The following is a 20,682-nucleotide window of genomic DNA, read 5'->3' on the forward strand; positions in this document are numbered from 1 at the left end:
CTGTGCATTCTTTATTCACTGGTCAGCTTCTCTTTTATTTTCAGAAGCTTCTTTGACCCAGACTCAGGTAATTAGTAGGATTTCCCATAAGCTGTATAAACTGTAAATAGTTTAGTCCATAGACTTACTGTCAATTAGATAATTTGAGGTTTAAATCTGCTTGCCTTCTAACAATGGAATTCTTTTTTTTTTAATTGAACTATAGTTGATTTACAAAATTGTATTAGTTTCAGGTGTACAGCAAAATGATTTGTTATACATACATATATATATATACATACATTTACATATATTCTTTTTCAGATTCTTTTCCATTGTAGGCTATTATAAGATACTGAATATAGTTCCCTGTGCTATACAGTAAATCCTTGTTTATTTTATGTATAGTGGTGTGTATCAAGAATAAAATTCTTATCTCTTAAGATTTGCCTTTAAAGTAAAAAAAAAAAAATCTATCCAAGTGATTATTAGATTCCTTTTGCTCTAAACAGAATAATCCCTTGGTGTGGCTGTTTGAATTTACAGGGTAATAACTTCCCAGGTATCAATTGTTCTAGTTTCTTTTTCTCTAACTTGCTATAGTTGCAAACGAGGGCTAGAGATAATTGGTTTATAGATGTGTTTACTATTTATTGACCCGTAATTTTTATGTGGATTGTTTTAAGTTCAAATTAGCAATTTCAGATAGAGTGAAGATCTGTGCTATAATTTTTACCATTTTATCGTAACAAGAATCATTTTTTAAATAAGAGTTTTCATAGGGGGATGAGAAAAGGACTGATCTCATCAATTTTAGAATGCAAACATATTGAATGCATATTTTTTAATATACTTGAATTGAAACAATAGTTAATGGTCATAAACTGAGTTTTTTTTTTTAATGTCTACTTTTATAATTTTTTAGTACAACACCTCAGGTATTGAGCCCCACTATCACATCTCCCCCAAATGCACTGCCTCGAAGAAGTTCACGACTTTTTACTAGTGACAGCTCTACAACCAAGGTAATTTAAAGATTTCTGTATGTCACATTTACTTAATGCTTCCTCCTCTTAAATTCCTGTTCATCGATGACTCAATGTCTGATGAATAAATTATACTATTTAAAAATTTTTTAATGTTTTTTAATTTGGAGGACCATCTGTAACATTTGTAAATTTTCTTGGTCCTTTAATAAATATAGCATTGTAGAAATTACAAAATTATAGTGATGGAGAGCAGGTCAGTGGTTATTAGGAGTTAGAACTGAGGGGAGGATGTGACTTTTACAGCATAGCACAAGGGAATTTCTTTGTGTAGTGGTAGAGCAGTCCTATATCTTTATTGTGGTAGTTGATTACACAAATCCATACATGTGACAAAATTATACTGAACTATATACACCAAAATTTTTTAAAAGGTGCATGTGAAAACTGATGAAATCCAAATAAGATCTATAGTTTTGGTGCTAGTGTTGTACCAATTCCAATTTCCTGGATTTGATGGTGTACTACGGTTATGTCAAATGTTATCATTGGGAAAAATTGTGGGAAGAGTAAATGGAAATTTTCTGTGTTTTCTTTGCACGTTTCTTTGCACAATTGGAGGAACTTATACCTTTGGTAAATTTTCTTCATCCATTGACAAATATTATGGACAGTCTTTAACTCTGACATATATAGATCAGCAATTTTATACCTTATAAATTACAATGCTCTGAGACAATTAGATAGTTGTTGTATCTACTTACTTTCTTATTTTTAAATAATAAATGAAAGTGATGGGTTTTTTTTAATGTTTGTTTGTTTCTTTCTTTATTTATTTATTTGGCTGCGTCGGGTCGTAGTTGCGGCACATGGGCTCTTCGTTGCGGCGCGCAGGCTTCTCTCTAGTTGTGGTGCTTGGGCTTAGTTGCCCCACGGCATGTGGGATCTTAGTTCCCCAGCCAGGTATTGAACCCACGTCCCCTGCATTGGAAGGCAGATTCTTAACCATTGGACCACCGGGGAAGTCCCAAAAGTGATACACTTTCAATAAAGAGAAATGCTTAAAGCTAATGTACCTTAAACACTAGTTAGTTAATATGATTTATTTTCAGAATTGTTGCATTTGAAATTAAATGACTTTGATGACTTTTGTTTTCTGAGAAAAATACAGATCAATCAAAACTGTTTATTTTATATCTAATACTTGAGAAAAAGGGTTGGGAGGATGTCTAAAATAAATGAGTATAATAAGTGTGGGATTTTCCTTCTTGTTACAGGAGAATAGCAAAAAATTAAAAATGAAGTTTCCACCTAAAATCCCAAACAGAAAAACAAAAAGTAAAACTAATAAAGGAGGAATAACTCAACCTAACATAAATGATAGCCTAGAAATAACAAAATTAGACTCTGCAATCATTTCAGAAGGGAAAATCTCCACAATCACACCTCAGATCCAGGCATTTAATCTACAGAAAGCAGCAGCAGGTCTGTTTTAAATGCTTAATATCTTCTTTGTATTTTATTTTATTCACTTATTTTAAGTAAATTTATTTATGTTCATTAAAGTGCTTTCCATTTTTTTCTGGATAGATGTTGGAATTTTTAGTGAATTATTTTGTAATTAGCCTTTCTAGAAAACCAGACTGCTTTACTGTGTTTTTCTCCTTTGTTTACTACATTGTTTTCTCCTAGAAGGTTTGATGAGCCTTCTTCGTGAAATGGGGAAAGGTTATTTAGCTTTGTGCTCATACAACTGCAAAGAAGCTATAAATATCTTGAGCCACCTACCATCTCACCACTACAATACTGGTTGGGTCCTGTGCCAGATTGGAAGGGCCTATTTTGAACTTTCAGAGTACATGCAAGTAAGTATGAAAAATAGTTATATATGCCTTTCTAGAGATAATTTAAATTTAATTAAAATGCTTATGCTTGAGAAGGCTAGATCTAAAGGGTCAGTATTTATTATGTAATGTCTATATTTATTTTGTCACTATTTATAATTTATCAGCACAATTCTTTCTGTGTTAAGGGGTAGTTTAAATTCTTTGGGATTACTTGAGATAGATTTGTAGAGAACCCAAGTCATCCATACATTCTTTTTTTTTTTTTTAATTTATTTTTCCTTTTTTTTTTTTTTTTTTTTTTGGCTTGTGTCGGGTCTTAGTTGGGGCACGCAGGATCTTTGTTGAGGCATGCAGGATCTTTTTGTTACAGCACACGGTCTGCTTGGGTTTCTCTCTAGTTGTGCCGCTCGGGCTTCTCTCTAGTTGTGGCGGGCAGGTATTCTCTCTCTAGTTGTGGCGCGCGGGCTCTGTAGTTTGCGGCATGCGGGCTCTCTCCTTGAGGCACGAGCTCAATAGTTGTGTCACTTGGGCTTGGTTGCCCCACAGCATGTGGGATCTTAGTTCTCGACCAGAGATCGAACCCGCGTCCCCTGCTTGAAAGGTGGGTTCTTTACCACTGGACCACCAGGGGAGTCCCCATCCATACATTCTTATGTGAAACATTTGTACTCTACTTAGTTGGATCTGAAAATATGTATTTACCATGTAATAGATATTTATATAATCAATTCTTTCTACTATATATATAGAGTTCTTACTGGGATGACTTTTTGGCATTTAGTATGTTTTATAAATTTAATACTATGAAGAAAGCTGTATGTAATCGAGAACATAATGTCCGTATTACAAGGCTTTTATCATTTTAATTTTAATTATATTTGTTGCTTAAGTTATCTGTTTAAATCAGGAAAGGAGAGGATGATTAGCCTAAAGCCAAAGAAAATTCTAATTTACTCCCCATTTCTTCTTTCAAAGCACTTCATCTCCCGCCCCTAAACTTAAAATTAGAAAAACATTTAAAAAAAACTTTAAGAAACCTATATATTAGTAAAATTTCTCTAACATAAATTATTTAAAGTTGATAATAAGGTCACTTATTTGCCCTGATTACTTTCAGCATATATTTGAGTGCATGTTGTATCCTAGACTCTCTTCTGTACTGTAATATAGCTAGACAGATAATTGCTTGCCTTCAGAGAGCTTACTTTCTAGTAAGAGACATATTGTAAGCCAGTAAATATATAAGGACAGGCAATAAGCATATGAAAGAAATAGCAATAAGTCATAGCAATAAGCAATAATAATAGCACTAAGCATATGACGTAGCAATAAGTCATATGAAAGAAAAATGAAGCATGGTAAGGAGATTGGGAGACAGTGAAGTATGGTGCTATTTTTAAAAAACATGCTCAGAAAAAGGTTACTTCTCCCTTAATGAGCCATGCAAAGCTCTAGGGGTGAAGTGTACTTCCAGGTAGAGAATAAATGCAGAAGATACCTATTCTTGTAATTTTGAGTACTAAAGAAAAAAGAGTTGTAGACAGAAAGACTTTTTCATTTCTGGATTGTGATTTTTTTAATTGGTACACAGGTAAAAGCTTTGTTCGGATTATTTCTTATTTATTGTTTCACAGGTACTTTACATGAATTTTATTGTTACCCCTAATTATAGAGCAGATGTAGACCCAGATATTTAACTAAAGAAAGCCTTTGTTTCAACTTAATTTAATAAGTTGTTTTTTTCATTTTCCTTTTTGTCTATGGCACAGTCACTTTTCAGAGGAAGCAATAGATTCTGAAAAATTTTAAACCAGAAGGTTTCCAAAACCTGTATTTGGCAGGTGGTTAGGTCTGTCTTCTCTTAACCGATGCATGTTTGAAAAATGCCCATTTGAAAAACTTATCTGTATAACTTTTAAGGGATTTCAGAGAAGTCACAAATCTAAGCTAATTTTAGATAGTATATGGCCATATCTAAGAATTGTTCCTATTTTTCTAGTTTTATAAATTCTGTTTCCATACTTTGTCATCTTCATTTCATTAAGAGTAAACCAGATATTCCTTATTCTAAACTAAACTTGACTTTCAGAATTTTTAACTTACTGAATTTGTAAACTGGGGAGCTACATAACCCAAAGCCTCAAACTTCAGGGGAGAGAAGCACAGTTCTGGAAGCTTTGAGTGTGGTGAGGAAAAACTTTGACCTGGTAGCTGAGAAGGGACCCTAAAGTCAAGAGAGTGCTGCAGAAGAAAAGGGAATTATACTAGGCAGGGACTATAGTTCCTAGCAGGTAAGACATTGGTGGAAATATTCAGTGCTCAACATGCCATAGGGTTGGCGGCCAGCCAAGCGTGTTTTTCCCCTAAAGTTTTCAACTCAACCTCTTAATAATCAGTACAAAAATAGGTTTTGTATTACAGAGGTCATTCTTCTCTCACCTTTCCTGAGAGTTATTCTATAAAGCCATAATTAAAACATGGAATAGTGTTTTTTGAGAATAAAATAATTGACTTCTTTTTAAATTATTAACTTTGTATAGATCTCTCTTCTGTCTTTTTGGTGGAAACAAATTTTCTTTTCAGAATTCATGTTCCTGCCATGACTTGTTTATAAAAACTAGGTTAAGTGTGAATATGATTACATCAGTATTTGACCTACCATGGAAGCTTCCTCAATTTGGCCATGTGTTAGTATCAATAGTAGTTCACATAAACACTGTAAAACAAGGCAGCATTTAGGTCCTATGAGAACAGTGCCCAGCACTCTCCCTCTATATATGTAAATTGTATCAACTTGTTTTCCCCTTACTAGTTTTTATATTTCAGGCTGAAAGAATATTTTCAGAGGTTAGAAGAATTGAGAATTACAGAGTGGAAGGCATGGAGATCTACTCTACAACACTTTGGCATCTTCAAAAGGATGTTGCTCTTTCAGTTCTTTCAAAAGACTTAACAGATATGGATAAAAATTCACCAGAGGTAAATTAACTGAAACACTTTGCTTATGTGGCTATCTTTTTTTAATTTTTTTTTTTTTTTTTTTGCCTCACCAGCGCAGCTTGTGGGATTTTAGTTCCCTGACCAGGGAGTGAACACGGGCCCTAGGCAGTGACAGTGCAGAGTCCTAACCACTGAACCACCAGGGAATTCCCTGTAGCTATCTTTTGATCATCTTTACCAAACGGAAATGACCCAAATCATTCATTTAGTATCACCCACACTTATTTTCGTATTCTTCTGTATAGGCAGGGACTCAGAGAAGAAGGGGAAATCCTAGAGTATATGGTGCAGATTCACAAATAGAAAAATCATAAAGCAGATATTTCATTCAGGGTTAATCAAGATTTGGTTTTGTTATAATTGCTGTTGTCACCAAGAGTAGAGTTCATTAAACAGAAATAGAGATTTTTTTAAAGTGCTCATTTTAAATTAAAATAATAATTTTAACTGTCATTTTAAGACATAGGCACAGTTTACATGTTTCAGTCCTATAAGGATTTTATTTCCGTGCATCTCAAGAATACTGGGTGGTACTTCTGTAACATATTTAAGCTTCTGTAGTCTCCATGAACACTGAATTGGCAAATACTGAACCATTGCTCCTAGGGGAAATATACACACACATGTCACACTTGGATCCACCAGTGATCACTAAAGCACTGCAAGTATTGATTTTGGTTTTACAAATAAATTTTAGAAAGTAGACAAATTTGCCAATATGGAATCCATGAATGAGGATTGACTATATTAAAACTCTTTCAATTGTTGTCTTTCTGTTCTAACATCTGAGTCTTGATTTTAGTTATAGATTGCTTTTGTTAGAAAAAAATAAAACAAAATTTTAATTGTGCATTTGGTTCTTGTTTCCATTTTTTTAAGGCCTGGTGTGCTGCAGGGAACTGTTTCAGTTTGCAACGGGAACATGATATTGCGATTAAATTCTTCCAGAGAGCTATCCAGGTTGATCCAAATTATGCTTATGCCTATACTCTATTAGGGCATGAGTTTGTGTTAACTGAAGAATTAGACAAAGCATTAGCTTGTTTTCGAAATGCTATCAGAGTCAATCCTAGACATTATAATGCATGGTAAGTGCTAACAAAGTGCGAAGGCAGTGTCTTATTGATGGGGCTGATACTCAGTAATTTTTCTTGTTAGATATCTCTTCGTTGTCATGAATTTGATTACTAACTAATACTTAAGAATGGTACATACTAGTTGATAACTTCTAACCAAAATGGTTTTTTATGTGAAATTTATACCTTTAACAAACTCTTAACTAATGCCAATAGAATTCCAGATCCTTATGTTCAACAGTTTCAATCTTTTCTCCTGCCAAATTTTTGCAAATAGGTGGTTTTGTTACTTTGATTTGCTACTTTTTCTTAGAACACTAAAATGGTGATTAAAATAGAAAGTGGTTGGGACTGTGGAAGGTTAATCTTTCGGGTTAATCATTATAGCAATTTTCTATTTGTCACTAAATCTGAAGCACTAGATTATTGAAATATATTTTTTCATTTGTGTATATGTGTTTTTTAATGGCTATCTCATTTCTAAGCAGTTACATTGCCTGAAAGATGGCCTGATAAGTGCTAGCTTCTGCTGACCTATTAAACAGTCAGGCTTGCCAACATTCACGTAAAGTTCTCTGTGATATTTTCAGAGCTCAGTTCTTAATAGGACTTCTGTTGTTTTTTAAATGTGTACTATCTGTTCTGCTATATTGCAATAGTTGCATTCTTAAAGAAACTTTACCATATCAAATATTATGCTATAAAAATAATTGTTTCAGTTAGAGAAAAGGAGGAGTATTTAGACTAGCAAGCTTTTACTGGGAAGAATTTCAATATTGAGTTATTTAGGTAACTATATAAGTATTTAACTAAACATTAAGCAAATTTGTTTTTCCAACTCCAAGGTAAGTAGTCTTTCTTCAGTTATCTCCACTTTCACCATTATTAGCACAGAACTTTTCATACCTTTTGTTCACCTCTAACACAATTATAATTATAACCAAAACCACACAAATAAAGCAGATATACTATTGTGCTTTTTTTCATAATTATTTGGTGTTTATTCCCCATCATCATTAGCTAGTTTAGCCAAGAGGGATCCTTAATGTAAATCAGTCGCAATGTGTTCATTTGATGTTTTGAAAATTCAGGAAAAATACCTGTATATCAAGTTAATGTACTGTTACATAGTCTTTAAAATGTATAATTTTGAAGTCTATTTGAAGCCTTTAAAAAATATAATTTTGAAGTCTATAAATTTTGAAATCTGTAGGAGCATATTTTTGACACAGTGAGTGGGGAGACGGGATGGGAGCAGAACATGACACTATGCATATTCTAATTATAGTATAAAATATATATGCATTTGGACAAATAACATGGAAGTAGCATTGTTAGGAGTTTAGGGTCTAGAATCATAAAGGAAGGAACTGATTAGAATCCTTATTAGCTGTATAACTTTGGGCAAGTTATTTAACTTCTCTAAGCCTCAGTTTCTTTATTTAAAAATGTGATTGGTAACAGTACCTATCTCCTTGGTTCCATCTAGGATTAAATGAGATAAATCACACAAAGAATTTAACAAAATTATTGGCACACACACATGATAACCACTCAGTAAAAATTAGTTACTAAATCTAGATTGTAGCGGTGGGTCTAAGGATGTGGTTTCTTTTTTCCCTCATTGTTATAGTTTTCTTTGATTGATTGATTAACTGGATTGGGGTCTAAGGATGTGGTTTCTTTTTTCCCCTCATTGTTATAGTTTTATTTGATTGATTGATTAACTGGATTGGATTTATTGTTTTCACCTGTAAAAGTGACTTGTCTAGAATGCTTTGACAATTTTTTATCATGACTGATAGTTTTTGCCTATCCTAAGACCATCAGTATTTTTCTACTGGTTTATTAAAATGCCACATTCCATATATATCCTTTTATTAGTTGAACTAAATTAGCAGTTCATATCCCTAAAATTGTACTTTATTTTAAACTCTCAGGTATGGTTTAGGAATGATTTATTACAAGCAAGAAAAATTCAGCCTTGCAGAAATGCATTTCCAGAAAGCACTTGACATCAACCCTCAAAGTTCGGTTTTGCTTTGCCACATTGGAGTAGTAAGTAGCTTTCTAAGTATTGTTCAGTTAATCCCTTTTGAAATGTTTGTTATTGACTTAATTGCTATAATGAAAATTAGGGCTTTTTGTTATTGTTATTCTTGAAACAATATCCTGGATTCTTTTACAGCCAAAAATTTTGCTTGGCATAAAGAGAAATCACTGGAGTACCCTCATTCCTTGGGCAAGTTACTTAATTTCTCTGAGGTTCTATTTTATGAATGACAAGTAATACCACCTTGCATACCTCATAGGGTTATTATAACACTCATATGAGATACTTCATATTTTTGAAAGCAGTTTTCTATATTAATATTTAGCGCCTAAATTAAGTAATTAATAATTTAAGGCAAATGATTTCTTGTATTTTAGCCTCTGAGTGATATAGATATAACAGGACTAATTAAAATTCTTATAAGGCAGTGTGGATTGCCAATTTTATATTTATATTTTTTTAATGTATCTGATAATAAGTTGTACTTTGATAAGATAGGAGAAAAGGTATGTTTGCTTTTTAAAATCTCATTTACTAGTTTCTCTGCAAGCATGGTACCTTAAGTTCTTTTTCTTGCCCTCTCACCCCCTTCCCCTCTCCCTCTTTCCTTCCCCTGCCCCTTTTTCTTTCTCTCAGCAAGTTTGGCTTTTGTGTGAACAAGCGTACAATATGAGGAAAATTATATTAGTTTGGAATTTCACTATTCATTTTGGGGGAAGAATTCTAGTTCTTTATAATTTCTTAAAAATTGACATGGTAACTTCTTTTACAGTTAGATAATGTGCAAAAAATATAAAGTATGTCAAATTAAAGATTTTTTTTTTCTATCACTTTACTTAAGATAAACCAAAGTTGATTATCTCTTGATACCTTTTAGTGAAGTTGAACATTTTTTAAAGTAGGCTTGCTTCTAAAGTTATTATGGAACAGATTGTTTTATAATTTTGAGTGGTTTATTTGAAGTTTTTAGATAAAAGAGTATGCTCCTCTGTTAGGGAACCTAGTATTTAGGATTTCAGTTCTGTGAGCAGAATATTTGGCCACATGTAGTAATAACCTTCTGCAAAGATCATTGCATAGATGAATTTAGCACCAGATGTTGGCAGTACCCACTCTCACATTCTTGTTTGTTAAAGTTCCACAATCACATCCATTCACTCCACTTTATTTTATTTTATTAAGTTATTTATTTTTATTGAGATTTTCAAGGAACGTAATTTCAGTTTTAATCCCACTTTCCAATCACACTCAAGTTCCAGGTAAGAGACTGGGTCACGGTTTCATAATGATACGATATAAAACAGACAAAGTGTGATGGTTGAACACCCCCCACTGGCCAGTTTCTAAAGCCCATAGTCCAGCATTGTGTGATCTGTGGGTTCTAAGACCTAGAAAGGTCACTTATCTTTGCTATAGTTTCCCTGTTTTTGTTTTTTTTTTTGAAGTATAGTTGATTTACAATGTTGTGTTAGTTTCAGGTTTTCAGCAAGATGATTCAGTTATATATATATTCTTTTTCAGATTCTTTCCCATTATAGGTTATTATGAGATATTGAATATAGTTCCCTGTGCTATACAGTAGGTCCTTGCTGTTTATGTATTTTGTATATAGTAGTCTGTATCTGTTAGTCCCAAACTCCTAATTTATCCCTCCCCCACCCCTTTCCCTTTGGTAACCATAAGTTTGTTTTCTATGTCTGTGAGTCTGTTCCACTTCATTTTTAACATATAATTCATCTATGGAGGAACAGAGCAGAATATGAGTACACATGAATAAATAGTGAGACTTGGTTGGTTTTCTTTTAAGTTATTTAAAATAAATTATTTGCTACCCAGAATTACAGATCAATGGTTTTCAAATATGTAAAGCAGAAGGACCATTTTTAAAACAAATTCCTAAAGTAGGTAAAAGTGTAATTGTTCCGAGTGAAACAGGGTTGGTAAGTTTTAGAGCCAAATCCTCTAGGGGTTCTTGGAAAGTTTCGAAAAGTCTAATATTTAGAGGACCATAATAAATCTGTTAAAATGTGAGTATTATCTAGCTAAATAGTACAGATTTTCTTGAGAAGGAAGACAAAGTTTTTTCTTATCTTTTAGGCTTAAAGGTAACCAACTATCTACTCTAAAGATAGAATCTTGATTATCATTATGTAGGGTAATGGTGAATTGGGAGCTATGTTGGTTTTGAGTCACACTATTTGGTTTTCACCTTTCCTCATAAATATCAAAAGGAAAAATAGGATCTTTATTTCTTACAGGTTCAGCACGCGCTGAAAAAATCTGAGAAGGCTTTGGATACCCTAAACAAAGCCATTGTTATTGATCCTAAGAACCCTCTATGCAAATTTCACAGAGCCTCAGTTTTATTTGCAAATGAAAAATATAAGGTAAGATATATATATGTATCTTAATCGTCTCCAACATTGTACTGCTTAAGTTTTACCCCTTTTTTAATAAACTAAAAGTTATTTATACTTGAATTTTTATCTTAGTCTATTTTCCCCATTTTTAAAAGCTATTAATTTCTTTTTTGTGCCTGTGTGATTTTATTTCTTCATGAGAAGTACTCATGGGAAGGATGGGTGTATGGATATTTAGGAATATATGGTTATCCCTTGAAAAGATTTCCTATGTGGAAAGGCAGTTATCTTAAATGTAAAACCTAAACCATCCTGTTAGGACCAAAATATGTGAACAGATGACAAATAAATGTGTGCATTTTTCAATAAGTATTTATTTGAGTATCTGTTATATGTCAGGCACTCGGAATATAGTGGCAAGTGAAGCAACCATATTTCCTGCCTTTGAATAGTTTACCATCTAGTACCCTTCTAGAGGGAGAACAGACATTAATCAAATAATCACAAGAATAATACATAAAGGAAAAGTATACATAGTGAGTTATGAGATCTTGTAACAGGGAGACTAGGTAATCATAAACTATGAATCCAAAGTTTTGATTTTAAGTTCAGGTTACTTTTTAAATAAATTCAGGCTCTTTCTACTAAAAACAGTTAAAAACTTACCAAAAAAATACCCGAAATTTAAGTGCACGGAAAAACTTGGGCTAAATAATCCATTTTAGTAGACTCTTTCCCTAGAAATCTGTTCTTCCAGTATGCATTGAAATTTGCTGAAATCGAAAAATACAAACTTGGTGGTAAGCCCTTAACTTTTTACAAGACTGAGAAAGATATATAAAGGGATTAAATGTATAATTTATTCTTTGTCATTTATTCAGTAATTCTTCTAGTCTTGCTCTGGTTTTCTTTATGAAGAAGTAGATGTCTAATCCTACTGTTCTGTCCTTTTAAAACTTCTTTTAAATCTGATAAACACTTTTAACTTGCTCTTTGACGTACTATAATTGTAATTCAGCATTTGTTTTCGTTTTTTTGCTTCACTGTACTTTTCTAGATATGTGGTCAGGTTTTTCTGTTGAAGGATTTTATTCAATTTATTGTTCTTAAAGCCATTTTAATGCCACCACACTTACCAGGAATGCCATGTAAATCAGCCCTATACTTGCTTCAAGAAGCTCATGTTCTAATCTGACCCACTGTCCAGGCCGTAATGGTTGTAGTCATTTTTGAGTACCAGCTTGGGGCTTGGCTGAATTATAGGCCTACTTTGATGCATGGATTAGATACAGGTAGAAAAAGGGCATAAGGAACAGTTACTGATTGCTTCTGAAATGTCTTGCCTCCAAAATGAAAATCAAATTGTGTTAGAGGGCCACCTCAGTCTCTCTGTGGCAGAAACATTACTAGGCACCACCCTATTTAATGTGTTGTGTTGATATCTAGTTGTGTAAGTCTTAAGTCTTTTAGGGCAAAAATGAGAACTCTGGTGCTGTGTTAGACACTATTTCTCAATATTTGTCACTACTTCTCACTATTTTTCTATTTGCAAGTAGATTATCCGGGGGGGAGGCATGATAGATACATGAAATTTTGATAACAGTTGTAACGTACAGTCAGAGGAAAAAACACACATCGATTCTGAACTGTGTGAACTGTGTGTGGTGTAGAAGTAAAGAAGTTTTGGGGTACGTTATCTTGATTAAATTTTCTTTAAAGCAGTGATTCCCAAAGTATGGTCTGGGAACTTCTGTTGGGGGGGTCCCAGAAACCCTTTCAAGAAGTCCACAAGGTCAAAACTATTTTCATAATAATATTTAGATGTTATTTGCCTTTTTCACTTTCATTTTCTCCCCAGTGTACAGTGGAATGTTTCAAAAACTACTTGATGTGATAATCATAAGAGATTGAATGCAGAAGCAGATAAGAGAGTCCAGCTGTCTTCTGTTAACCAGAGATTTGCAAAAATGTTAAGCAATGTCACTCTTCTCACTGATTTTTTATTGTTCTGATTAGAAAAATATTATGTTAGTTAACATAACTAGGCCAGATTCCTAACAGTGGGATTGCTGAATCAATGTTTACATGCATTTTTAACTTAATAGATAATGCTAAGTTGTCCTCACACAGAGGTTGCATCAATTTACAGTTCTGCCCTCAGTGATGAGAATACCTGATTTCCCTCACTCATGGTAACTTTATGTAACATCAAACTTTTTATTTTTGTCCATTTACTAGGTGAAAAATTGACAGTATCTCATTTGGGGAGCCAGTTTTTTTGTTTTTTATTTTTGGCTGCGTTGGGTCTTCGCTGCTGCCCTCGGGCTTTCTCTAGTTGTGGCGAGCGGGGCCACTCTTCATTGTGGTGTGCGGGCTTCTCGTTGTGGAGCATGGGCTCCAGGCACATGGGCTTCAGTAGTTGCAGCACGTGGGCTCAGCAGCTGCGGCTCGCGGGCTCTAGAGCGCAGGCTCAGCAGTTGTGGCACACGGGCTTAGTTGCTCTGCGGCATGTGGGATCTTCCCAGACCAGGGCTCGAACCCATGTCCCCTGCATTGGCAGGCAGACTCCCAACCACTTCGCCACCAGGGAAGCCCCAGTTTTTATTTTTAATCATCATATCTTCCTTTTAAATACAAATGCAATGTTCCTATCTGTCTTTTCAATCTCCTGAACCCTTTAGCAGTGGTCAGAAAATCGCTAGATAATTTTAACTCAATTCAGAGGGTTAAATTTTAGGCTCTTCATCATTAGTTAAAATGGCAGGTTGGGGGCTTCCCTGGTGGCGCAGTGGTTGAGAATCTGCCTGCCAATGCAGGGGACACGGGTTCGAGCCCTGGTCTGGGAAGATCCCACGTGCTGCGGAGCAACTGGGCCCGTGAGCCACAACTACTGAGCCTGCGCGTCTGGAGCCTGTGCTCCGCAACAAGAGAGGCCGCGATAGTGAGAGGCCCGCACACCGCGATGAAGAGTGGCCCCCGCTTGCCACAACTAGAGAAAGCCCTCACAGAGAAACAAAGACCCAACGCAGTCATAAATAAGTAAAATTTTTAAAAAAAAATGGCAGGTTGGTAATCAAAGCTTAGTGCTGGTGTCAGGGAGAAGGTAAATTAACAGAACTTAAGAGTTGTTCTGCAACTTAGTTTTTAAAACACTTTCATATACAGTGTGATGGAGTTTAGTTATTTTAAACAAAATGGTGACAAAAGCAAGGGTTGTCACCTCCATATTTCACAAAGAATTGTATGTGTTTTCAGTGAATTTTGGTGAATTCCTGCCACTTCTTAGTTCCTGTTGTCATAAGTATTTTCCTTGCATTTTATTTTCACAACAAGAATTAATGCAACAAGGAAGTACACTGATTAAGATCTAGTAAGCTTTAGTTAAGATGATTTGGGAAATTAAATAAAAACACTTCCTTAGTCAAAACTGGACAATTTTGCTACTGTGTTTTTCTTTGCTTTTTTCAGTCTGCTTTACAAGAACTTGAAGAATTGAAACAAATTGTTCCCAAAGAATCCCTCGTTTACTTCTTAATAGGAAAGGTAAAGATTGGGGCCCTGGTTCTAAACTGTGACTTTCATAACAAATATTAATTTTTGAAGAATAAATATAATATTTTATTGTGCAGTATCTATTGAGCAAATTCAACTAGAGCTCTGAACTAATTGCTCTGGAAATAAAGAATGGATTTAGTTTTAACATTTAAGAAGATGATATCCTAATGAAGAAGCAAGAACACACACCCTATAACCCTAATCCTTCTATAGTTTTGGAAGTGTATTAGCACTTGCAGCCAATGGCCAGTAATTAGTTCATAACTGAGGCTACCTCAAGGAAAGCCCTTAGCTTCCAATTATCAATAAAATACTCAAACATTCCCCCAAAAGAAGAAAAGTAATGCCACTGTGTTGTTTAGTTTGAAAAAATGGCTTGCAAAATTTCCAAGGCCAGGCTAGTCAGGATTTTACACACTGGGCCCCCAGATGCCTGTTGGTTAAGGTAGCTGAGGACAGTGGACAGGTGCTGAGAGTTGATGTAACTCCGTTTAAAGTCAGTGTAAATGAATGCTAATCAAGCAGCTTATAGTCCATTTCTTTCCATTATCATTGTTCCAGACAGAGTGAGATTTATTGGAAGCTCACTACCTGAGAGATACAGGCAAGGAATTCTGAAAATAATATCTGAATATATTAAAAGGAACTCAAAAGTTGGTATGAATTCTTCGATAGGATGAAAATGTCCTACTCATCAGAATGAATTTATAGCACATAATCAAGAGCCTAATTTAAATTTAAAATGCTTAGGATTTTATAGCTGAAGCTTACAACTTAATGAAAAATGTAGTGCTGCTGTTTATTTTTAGGTTTACAAGAAGTTAGGTCAAACGCACCTCGCCCTGATGAATTTCTCTTGGGCTATGGATTTAGATCCTAAAGGAGCCAATAACCAGATTAAAGAGGCGATTGATAAGCGCTACCTTCCAGATGATGAGGAGCCAATAACCCAAGAGGAACAGATCAGTGAGTATCATCCATGTAAATTAGGTTTATATGTGGTTATTCAAAGCAGAAAGCTAGTGAAACACCACATCAGAGTTGGTAAGATGAAACATATTTCTTTATGGCACAGAATAAACATGGAAATTTTTTGGAGTATTCAGAAAGCTACCTTTTGTATAAGGATTTAGGGACTGCTTTTTTATTTTATCTCTAACCATGATAGATTCTTTATACCAAATGAAATTTTAGGGAAATTGAACAGGGTAGTATAATAACAGCATGCATATGGAGCCAGGTAACTAGTTTCAGTTCTGGATCTACTTTGCTGTGTGATTTTTGTCAAATCCATTGCTGATTTTTACCTAAGCTTCAATCTGTGTAACTAATGCCTGCCTTATCTGCTTCATAGGAACGTGGTAGGGGGAGAAAAGATGATAGGTGTGACTATGTTGAAAACATTGTAAGTGCTAAGTGAATGAATAATAAATTTGTGCACATTTTAAAGTACTGACAGATCTGTAGTAGCTATTCAAATTCTATGTAGCTCTCACAAATCTAAAATCTAAATATATGGCAAATATATTTAAATGGAGAGGTCAAGAAAAGAGGAAGGAGCAAAGAATTAGATTGATAATTTAAGGCAGTAAATACTCTATCCCTATATTGAATCACTATATTGTACACCTGAAACTAATATAATATTGTAAATCAGCTATACATCAATTAATTAAAAAGCAAAAAATATATATACTCTATCCCTTAATTGAGAGTATGTCTTAAAATAATTAGTGAGAGCCAAGACTTAATATATTAATATTTTTTAATAAGAGAATTGAGAGACCTCTGATGAGATAAACTAAGATGGCTTTGTTCCAGAAATATATTTATATTCTATATTTTTGCGAACTATCGGGGACTGTCCCCAAAGTGGAGTCAACAATTGGATGGAATGTCAGAGAATAGTTCTGATTCTTAGGTTAGGAATAGGAATTCATTAGGGAGAGGCAGTTTTAGTGGTTAAAACTCTTAAAGGTTAAGTGCAATAAAATAATCTTAGACATGCTATAAAATAAGGAACTTAAATTGCATTTTATTGAAGGATATCAGGATTTTTAAGGGCTTTTATTTAAGGTCTCATCTCTCTGAATATAATAGTTTTCTTTACTTGTTTTCATGAACCAACAAAAAATATTTGTCAGATATCTTACTGTAGACTTTTGTTTTATTTTTAAAGTGGGAACAGATGAATCCCAGGAGAGCAGCATGACAGATGCGGATGACACACAACTTCATGCAGCTGAAAGTGATGAATTTTAACTTCTGGAAATCAAGACTTTTGCAACTGGATGTGTGACTAGTGCTGACGTGTTTCTTGTCCTTCCATGTACTGAGTCTTCACTCTTGAGCCAGCAGTGTCATCATCCATCACTTATACCCTGAGTGTGCCCCTTTCATTGGACCCTGACTGTACACAGAATGAAAGGCAGTGCAATATTTAGCTGCTAACAAGACTGGCTCTTTCACCAGTATGAATGACAATTTAGAGGGTAGGGTGGGAAACTTTCTTTTCTTTTTTTTCTTTAATCTCCCTTTGTTGGAAAGCTATCATGGAAGGAAGAGTTTTGTTTTATCTTGAAGGAACCATTAGATATGGAAAATGGTGATGAACCAGAATCTCTTGGTCGTTTTTCCAAAAATTTGTTTTTACTTGGTTCTGTTCCTGATAAACAGAGTGACTGACCTTCATTTCTAGGTTCTTCAAGAATGGTGTTAGCAAGTGCCAGATGGAACAATAAAAGACATTGCCTATAACAGAGTAACTTGATTGCCAAGGAATGTAAATTACCTTAAAATTGCAGTATCTCCCGTAAACAAATATAATGGGTATATTGGAACTCATATGTAGGAATCAATATCCCTCCATACAGTGTACACTTATTCTTGGCAAGAATACTTTAATGTCTAACCAAGAATTTTAATTTATTCATCTTGCTTCAAAGTGTTGATCATTGTTGTCTAGGTATTGCAAACTTTAAAATTGGTCCTTACCATATTGCCTCCTCTCTTTGAGCTCTGTGGGATCACCTTTAACATTCAGAGATGATAGAAGGGTTGCCCACTGAAAAGCCAAAAAAGGCTCTTAATAACCATTTAAGTTCACCAGAAGAATCAAAATGAGAACACTAAATGGAAAGACTTTAAGAGATCATGATAGTGAAAGCCTTAATAAAAATCAGAATCCTACCATAACCTTGAATCTATATTTGTTCAAGACAGTATCCCTCTGACTTTTCTAAATGTTTAAGCAGGGTGCAAGAATGTGTGGTTACCTTCAGTTGAGGTCATTTCCATTCTTTTCAGCCCTCTGCTTCAAATTATTTTCAATAGTGTGAGTCACCAAAACATTTACTGAGAGTGATTGGGTTTAGGATATTAGAAATTCTTAGCTGAAAAAAAACCCCCGCTCTTACGAAGGAGAGGAGTTCTCTTTTGAGTTTGTCATAATATAGGTTGATGTCCTTGGGGAATGACCATAATTTTAAAGATCTAATTATGCATAATGAAATGGGAATTATTGGAATTTCACAGTAACCAATTTAAAGTCTTAAATTGTGTATCTCCTTTATTGTAATGTACTGAAATTTTTAGAGAAACTTTAGTTAACATTTTATTAAGTGCCAATGTCAGAATATAACAGATTTATAGTTTCTTATAAATGACAGGCCTACAGTTATTGTTTTGGATTATTTGATGAAGGACAAACTTATCTACTGGTTACCTGTATTTGTTAGTCAAGCTGTGAAAATAAGGTGGATTACAGAAGATAAGAAAAAAATTTTAGCCTGTAGACTCAGTAATTTTTATCATTTACTGTTAATCTGCTGATTTGAATGTGGCTTAGATACTGTTACAAACTAATTCAAGTCAGAGTCTTAGATTAGGTATTGGGTGCCAGAGAGGTATTTAACAAAATTTTCTACCTAAATCTATATATGTGCTGCCTAAAAAAAAATAATTTATAAGAAAAGGGAAAGGTTGTGAGTAAACGAATATCATTAAAAATTCCCAAAGGCTAGCACTTGGATTCTAACAAATATTCCATTTTTATCCATTAGTTCTGTAATATTTAATTTTATATTATTTTATTTTTTTAATTGGCAAATCATAAGCCAGCTGTATAACAGTATCAAATATAGAGTTTCATAGAAAGCTTTGAACTGAGCTCTTTGTTACAAAGCTTGGAGAAAGCTATGCTCAGAAAACAATTTGCTGATGTATAATTAGTTATTTTTTGTAGTAGGAATTTATGTCCTGTGCCAGAAGTAAGTCTTTCTGGTACTAATTTTGAGACCAAGGATAAAAGGATAGTTGTGGAAGGCACAGCATGGCAATGGTTGGCTGAGGGATAATCAGCCTAAGCTTGACCTGATTGCATTTTCCTCACACCTCTACTTTCAAAGTCATTTAGGTATTTGAAGCCTTATTTCCCACCTATTTACTGTTTCTGGCTTTCTCTTTTCTTCTTTCTTTTTTGCTTGGAATGGAGATCAAACAACCAGAAGAAGATGTGCGTTTTGATCGAGCAAAATGTTTGCTTCAAATTTCAGAAGTTATTTTGAAGGAAATCAGAAATACTAAGTACTTTGACGTCCTTGTTTCTCTTTAAGCTTTTCACACGTGTGTGTGTATATATATATACATACACACACACACACACACACACACACACACACTCTCTTGTTCAGAAGTTATGTTGTGGCATTGGATATTTTCCCCCTTGGAAATGGTTCTTAACTCTGGGATTTTAGAAGTTTGGAAATATTTTTTCAAGAGAACAATGGTACTCAAAATAATGAAAGGTGGTCCTACTTTTTCTGTATTTCATTACTTTAAAATTTTTATTTTTTCCAAGAACTGCAAGTGACATTTGAACCATGCTGCTGTTGTACCTTAAACAAAAACTCAGTGATAACCAGTATTTAGTCTATTAAAAATGCTCTTTTTGAAGAAAAAAGTTTGCAAGTCTCTGTTTAGCCAGAGTATAGTATGGGTCTTCACAAGAAATATGGTGACCTGTTTTCTTTGTGAAAACCTAGGAAAATGCAAGTGTGGGTGTGATGTGTGTGTTCTATTTGCATTGAAACAATGTAATTTTGTGTCTTCTTTTTGCTTTTCCTGACTTATTTCGGAAATTGTACAGTCTTGGGGGGGAAAGTCTTTTCTGTTAATATATTTGCAATTCATTAAAGGATATGGAAAATCCAAATAAATTACTTTTGAAAGCAAATTTATAATCAAGTCATTAAAGCTATATAAGAGCTGTGCCATCTGTATTTTTATAGTAAGGCACAGCAAAATAGTGAAAGATTACAGTTTTATGTTCCACAAAAGTCTAGGGCAGTGTTTCTCTATTTTTTTTTAACTTACACCCTCTTCTAATATATATATATATATATATATATTTTTTTTTTTTTTTTAACTCACACCTTTTTTTTAGTATTGTTTGGAATGTCAAAATAAATATTGTGACCAAAAAATGGTAACTTTTAGAATGTATTTTTCCCAAACTACAGAAGTCCCTTGCCAGCAGCTGCTACTTTGCGAGTCAACTGCTTATTATTCTTTAATCATGTGATTTCTGAAATTCCTTTGAAAGGGACACACAGCTTTTTTGTTCTAATCAGAATCAATTTTAAATATCAAGATCTGAAAGAAGTAGAATATAGAAACCAAATTTTACTCTAGTTTGATATCTTGGAAAAAGGGTAGAGAGCTGAAGGGTTTTGTTCAGACTTGAAGAAAGGGTAAAAAAAAAAAAAAAAGGGTAGCAATAGGGAAAAAGACACAAAGTGAGGTGCGCTGGGCAGGTGAGAAGGAATG

At 34.0% G+C, this 20,682-nt stretch overlaps 1 protein-coding gene across 7 annotated transcripts in view; it reads left to right on the plus strand.

The window, feature by feature from the left end:
• Positions 1–20,045, plus strand: part of CDC27 (cell division cycle 27) — a 56,949-nt gene extending 36,904 nt beyond the window's left edge. For 2 of the 7 annotated variants that reach the window (XM_068530817.1, XM_068530819.1), the window contains exons 10-19: positions 905–1,004; positions 2,243–2,450; positions 2,658–2,830; positions 5,639–5,791; positions 6,692–6,900; positions 8,829–8,946; positions 11,200–11,328; positions 14,770–14,844; positions 15,666–15,822; positions 17,036–20,045. In XM_068530817.1, the coding sequence (XP_068386918.1) occupies positions 905–1,004; positions 2,243–2,450; positions 2,658–2,830; positions 5,639–5,791; positions 6,692–6,900; positions 8,829–8,946; positions 11,200–11,328; positions 14,770–14,844; positions 15,666–15,822; positions 17,036–17,118 (1,405 nt within the window). In that variant the 3' untranslated portion in view covers positions 17,119–20,045. The remainder of the gene's footprint in view (positions 1–904; positions 1,005–2,242; positions 2,451–2,657; positions 2,831–5,638; positions 5,792–6,691; positions 6,901–8,828; positions 8,947–11,199; positions 11,329–14,769; positions 14,845–15,665; positions 15,823–17,035) is intronic. The other 5 variants (XM_068530821.1, XM_068530822.1, XM_068530818.1 and 2 more) reach the window with 3 other exon arrangements.
• The last annotated feature ends 637 nt before the right edge of the window (positions 20,046–20,682 follow it).

The sequence above is a fragment of the Eschrichtius robustus genome, chromosome 20 (genome assembly GCF_028021215.1).
Source record: "Eschrichtius robustus isolate mEscRob2 chromosome 20, mEscRob2.pri, whole genome shotgun sequence".
Taxonomy (NCBI): Eukaryota; Metazoa; Chordata; class Mammalia; order Artiodactyla; family Eschrichtiidae; genus Eschrichtius; species Eschrichtius robustus.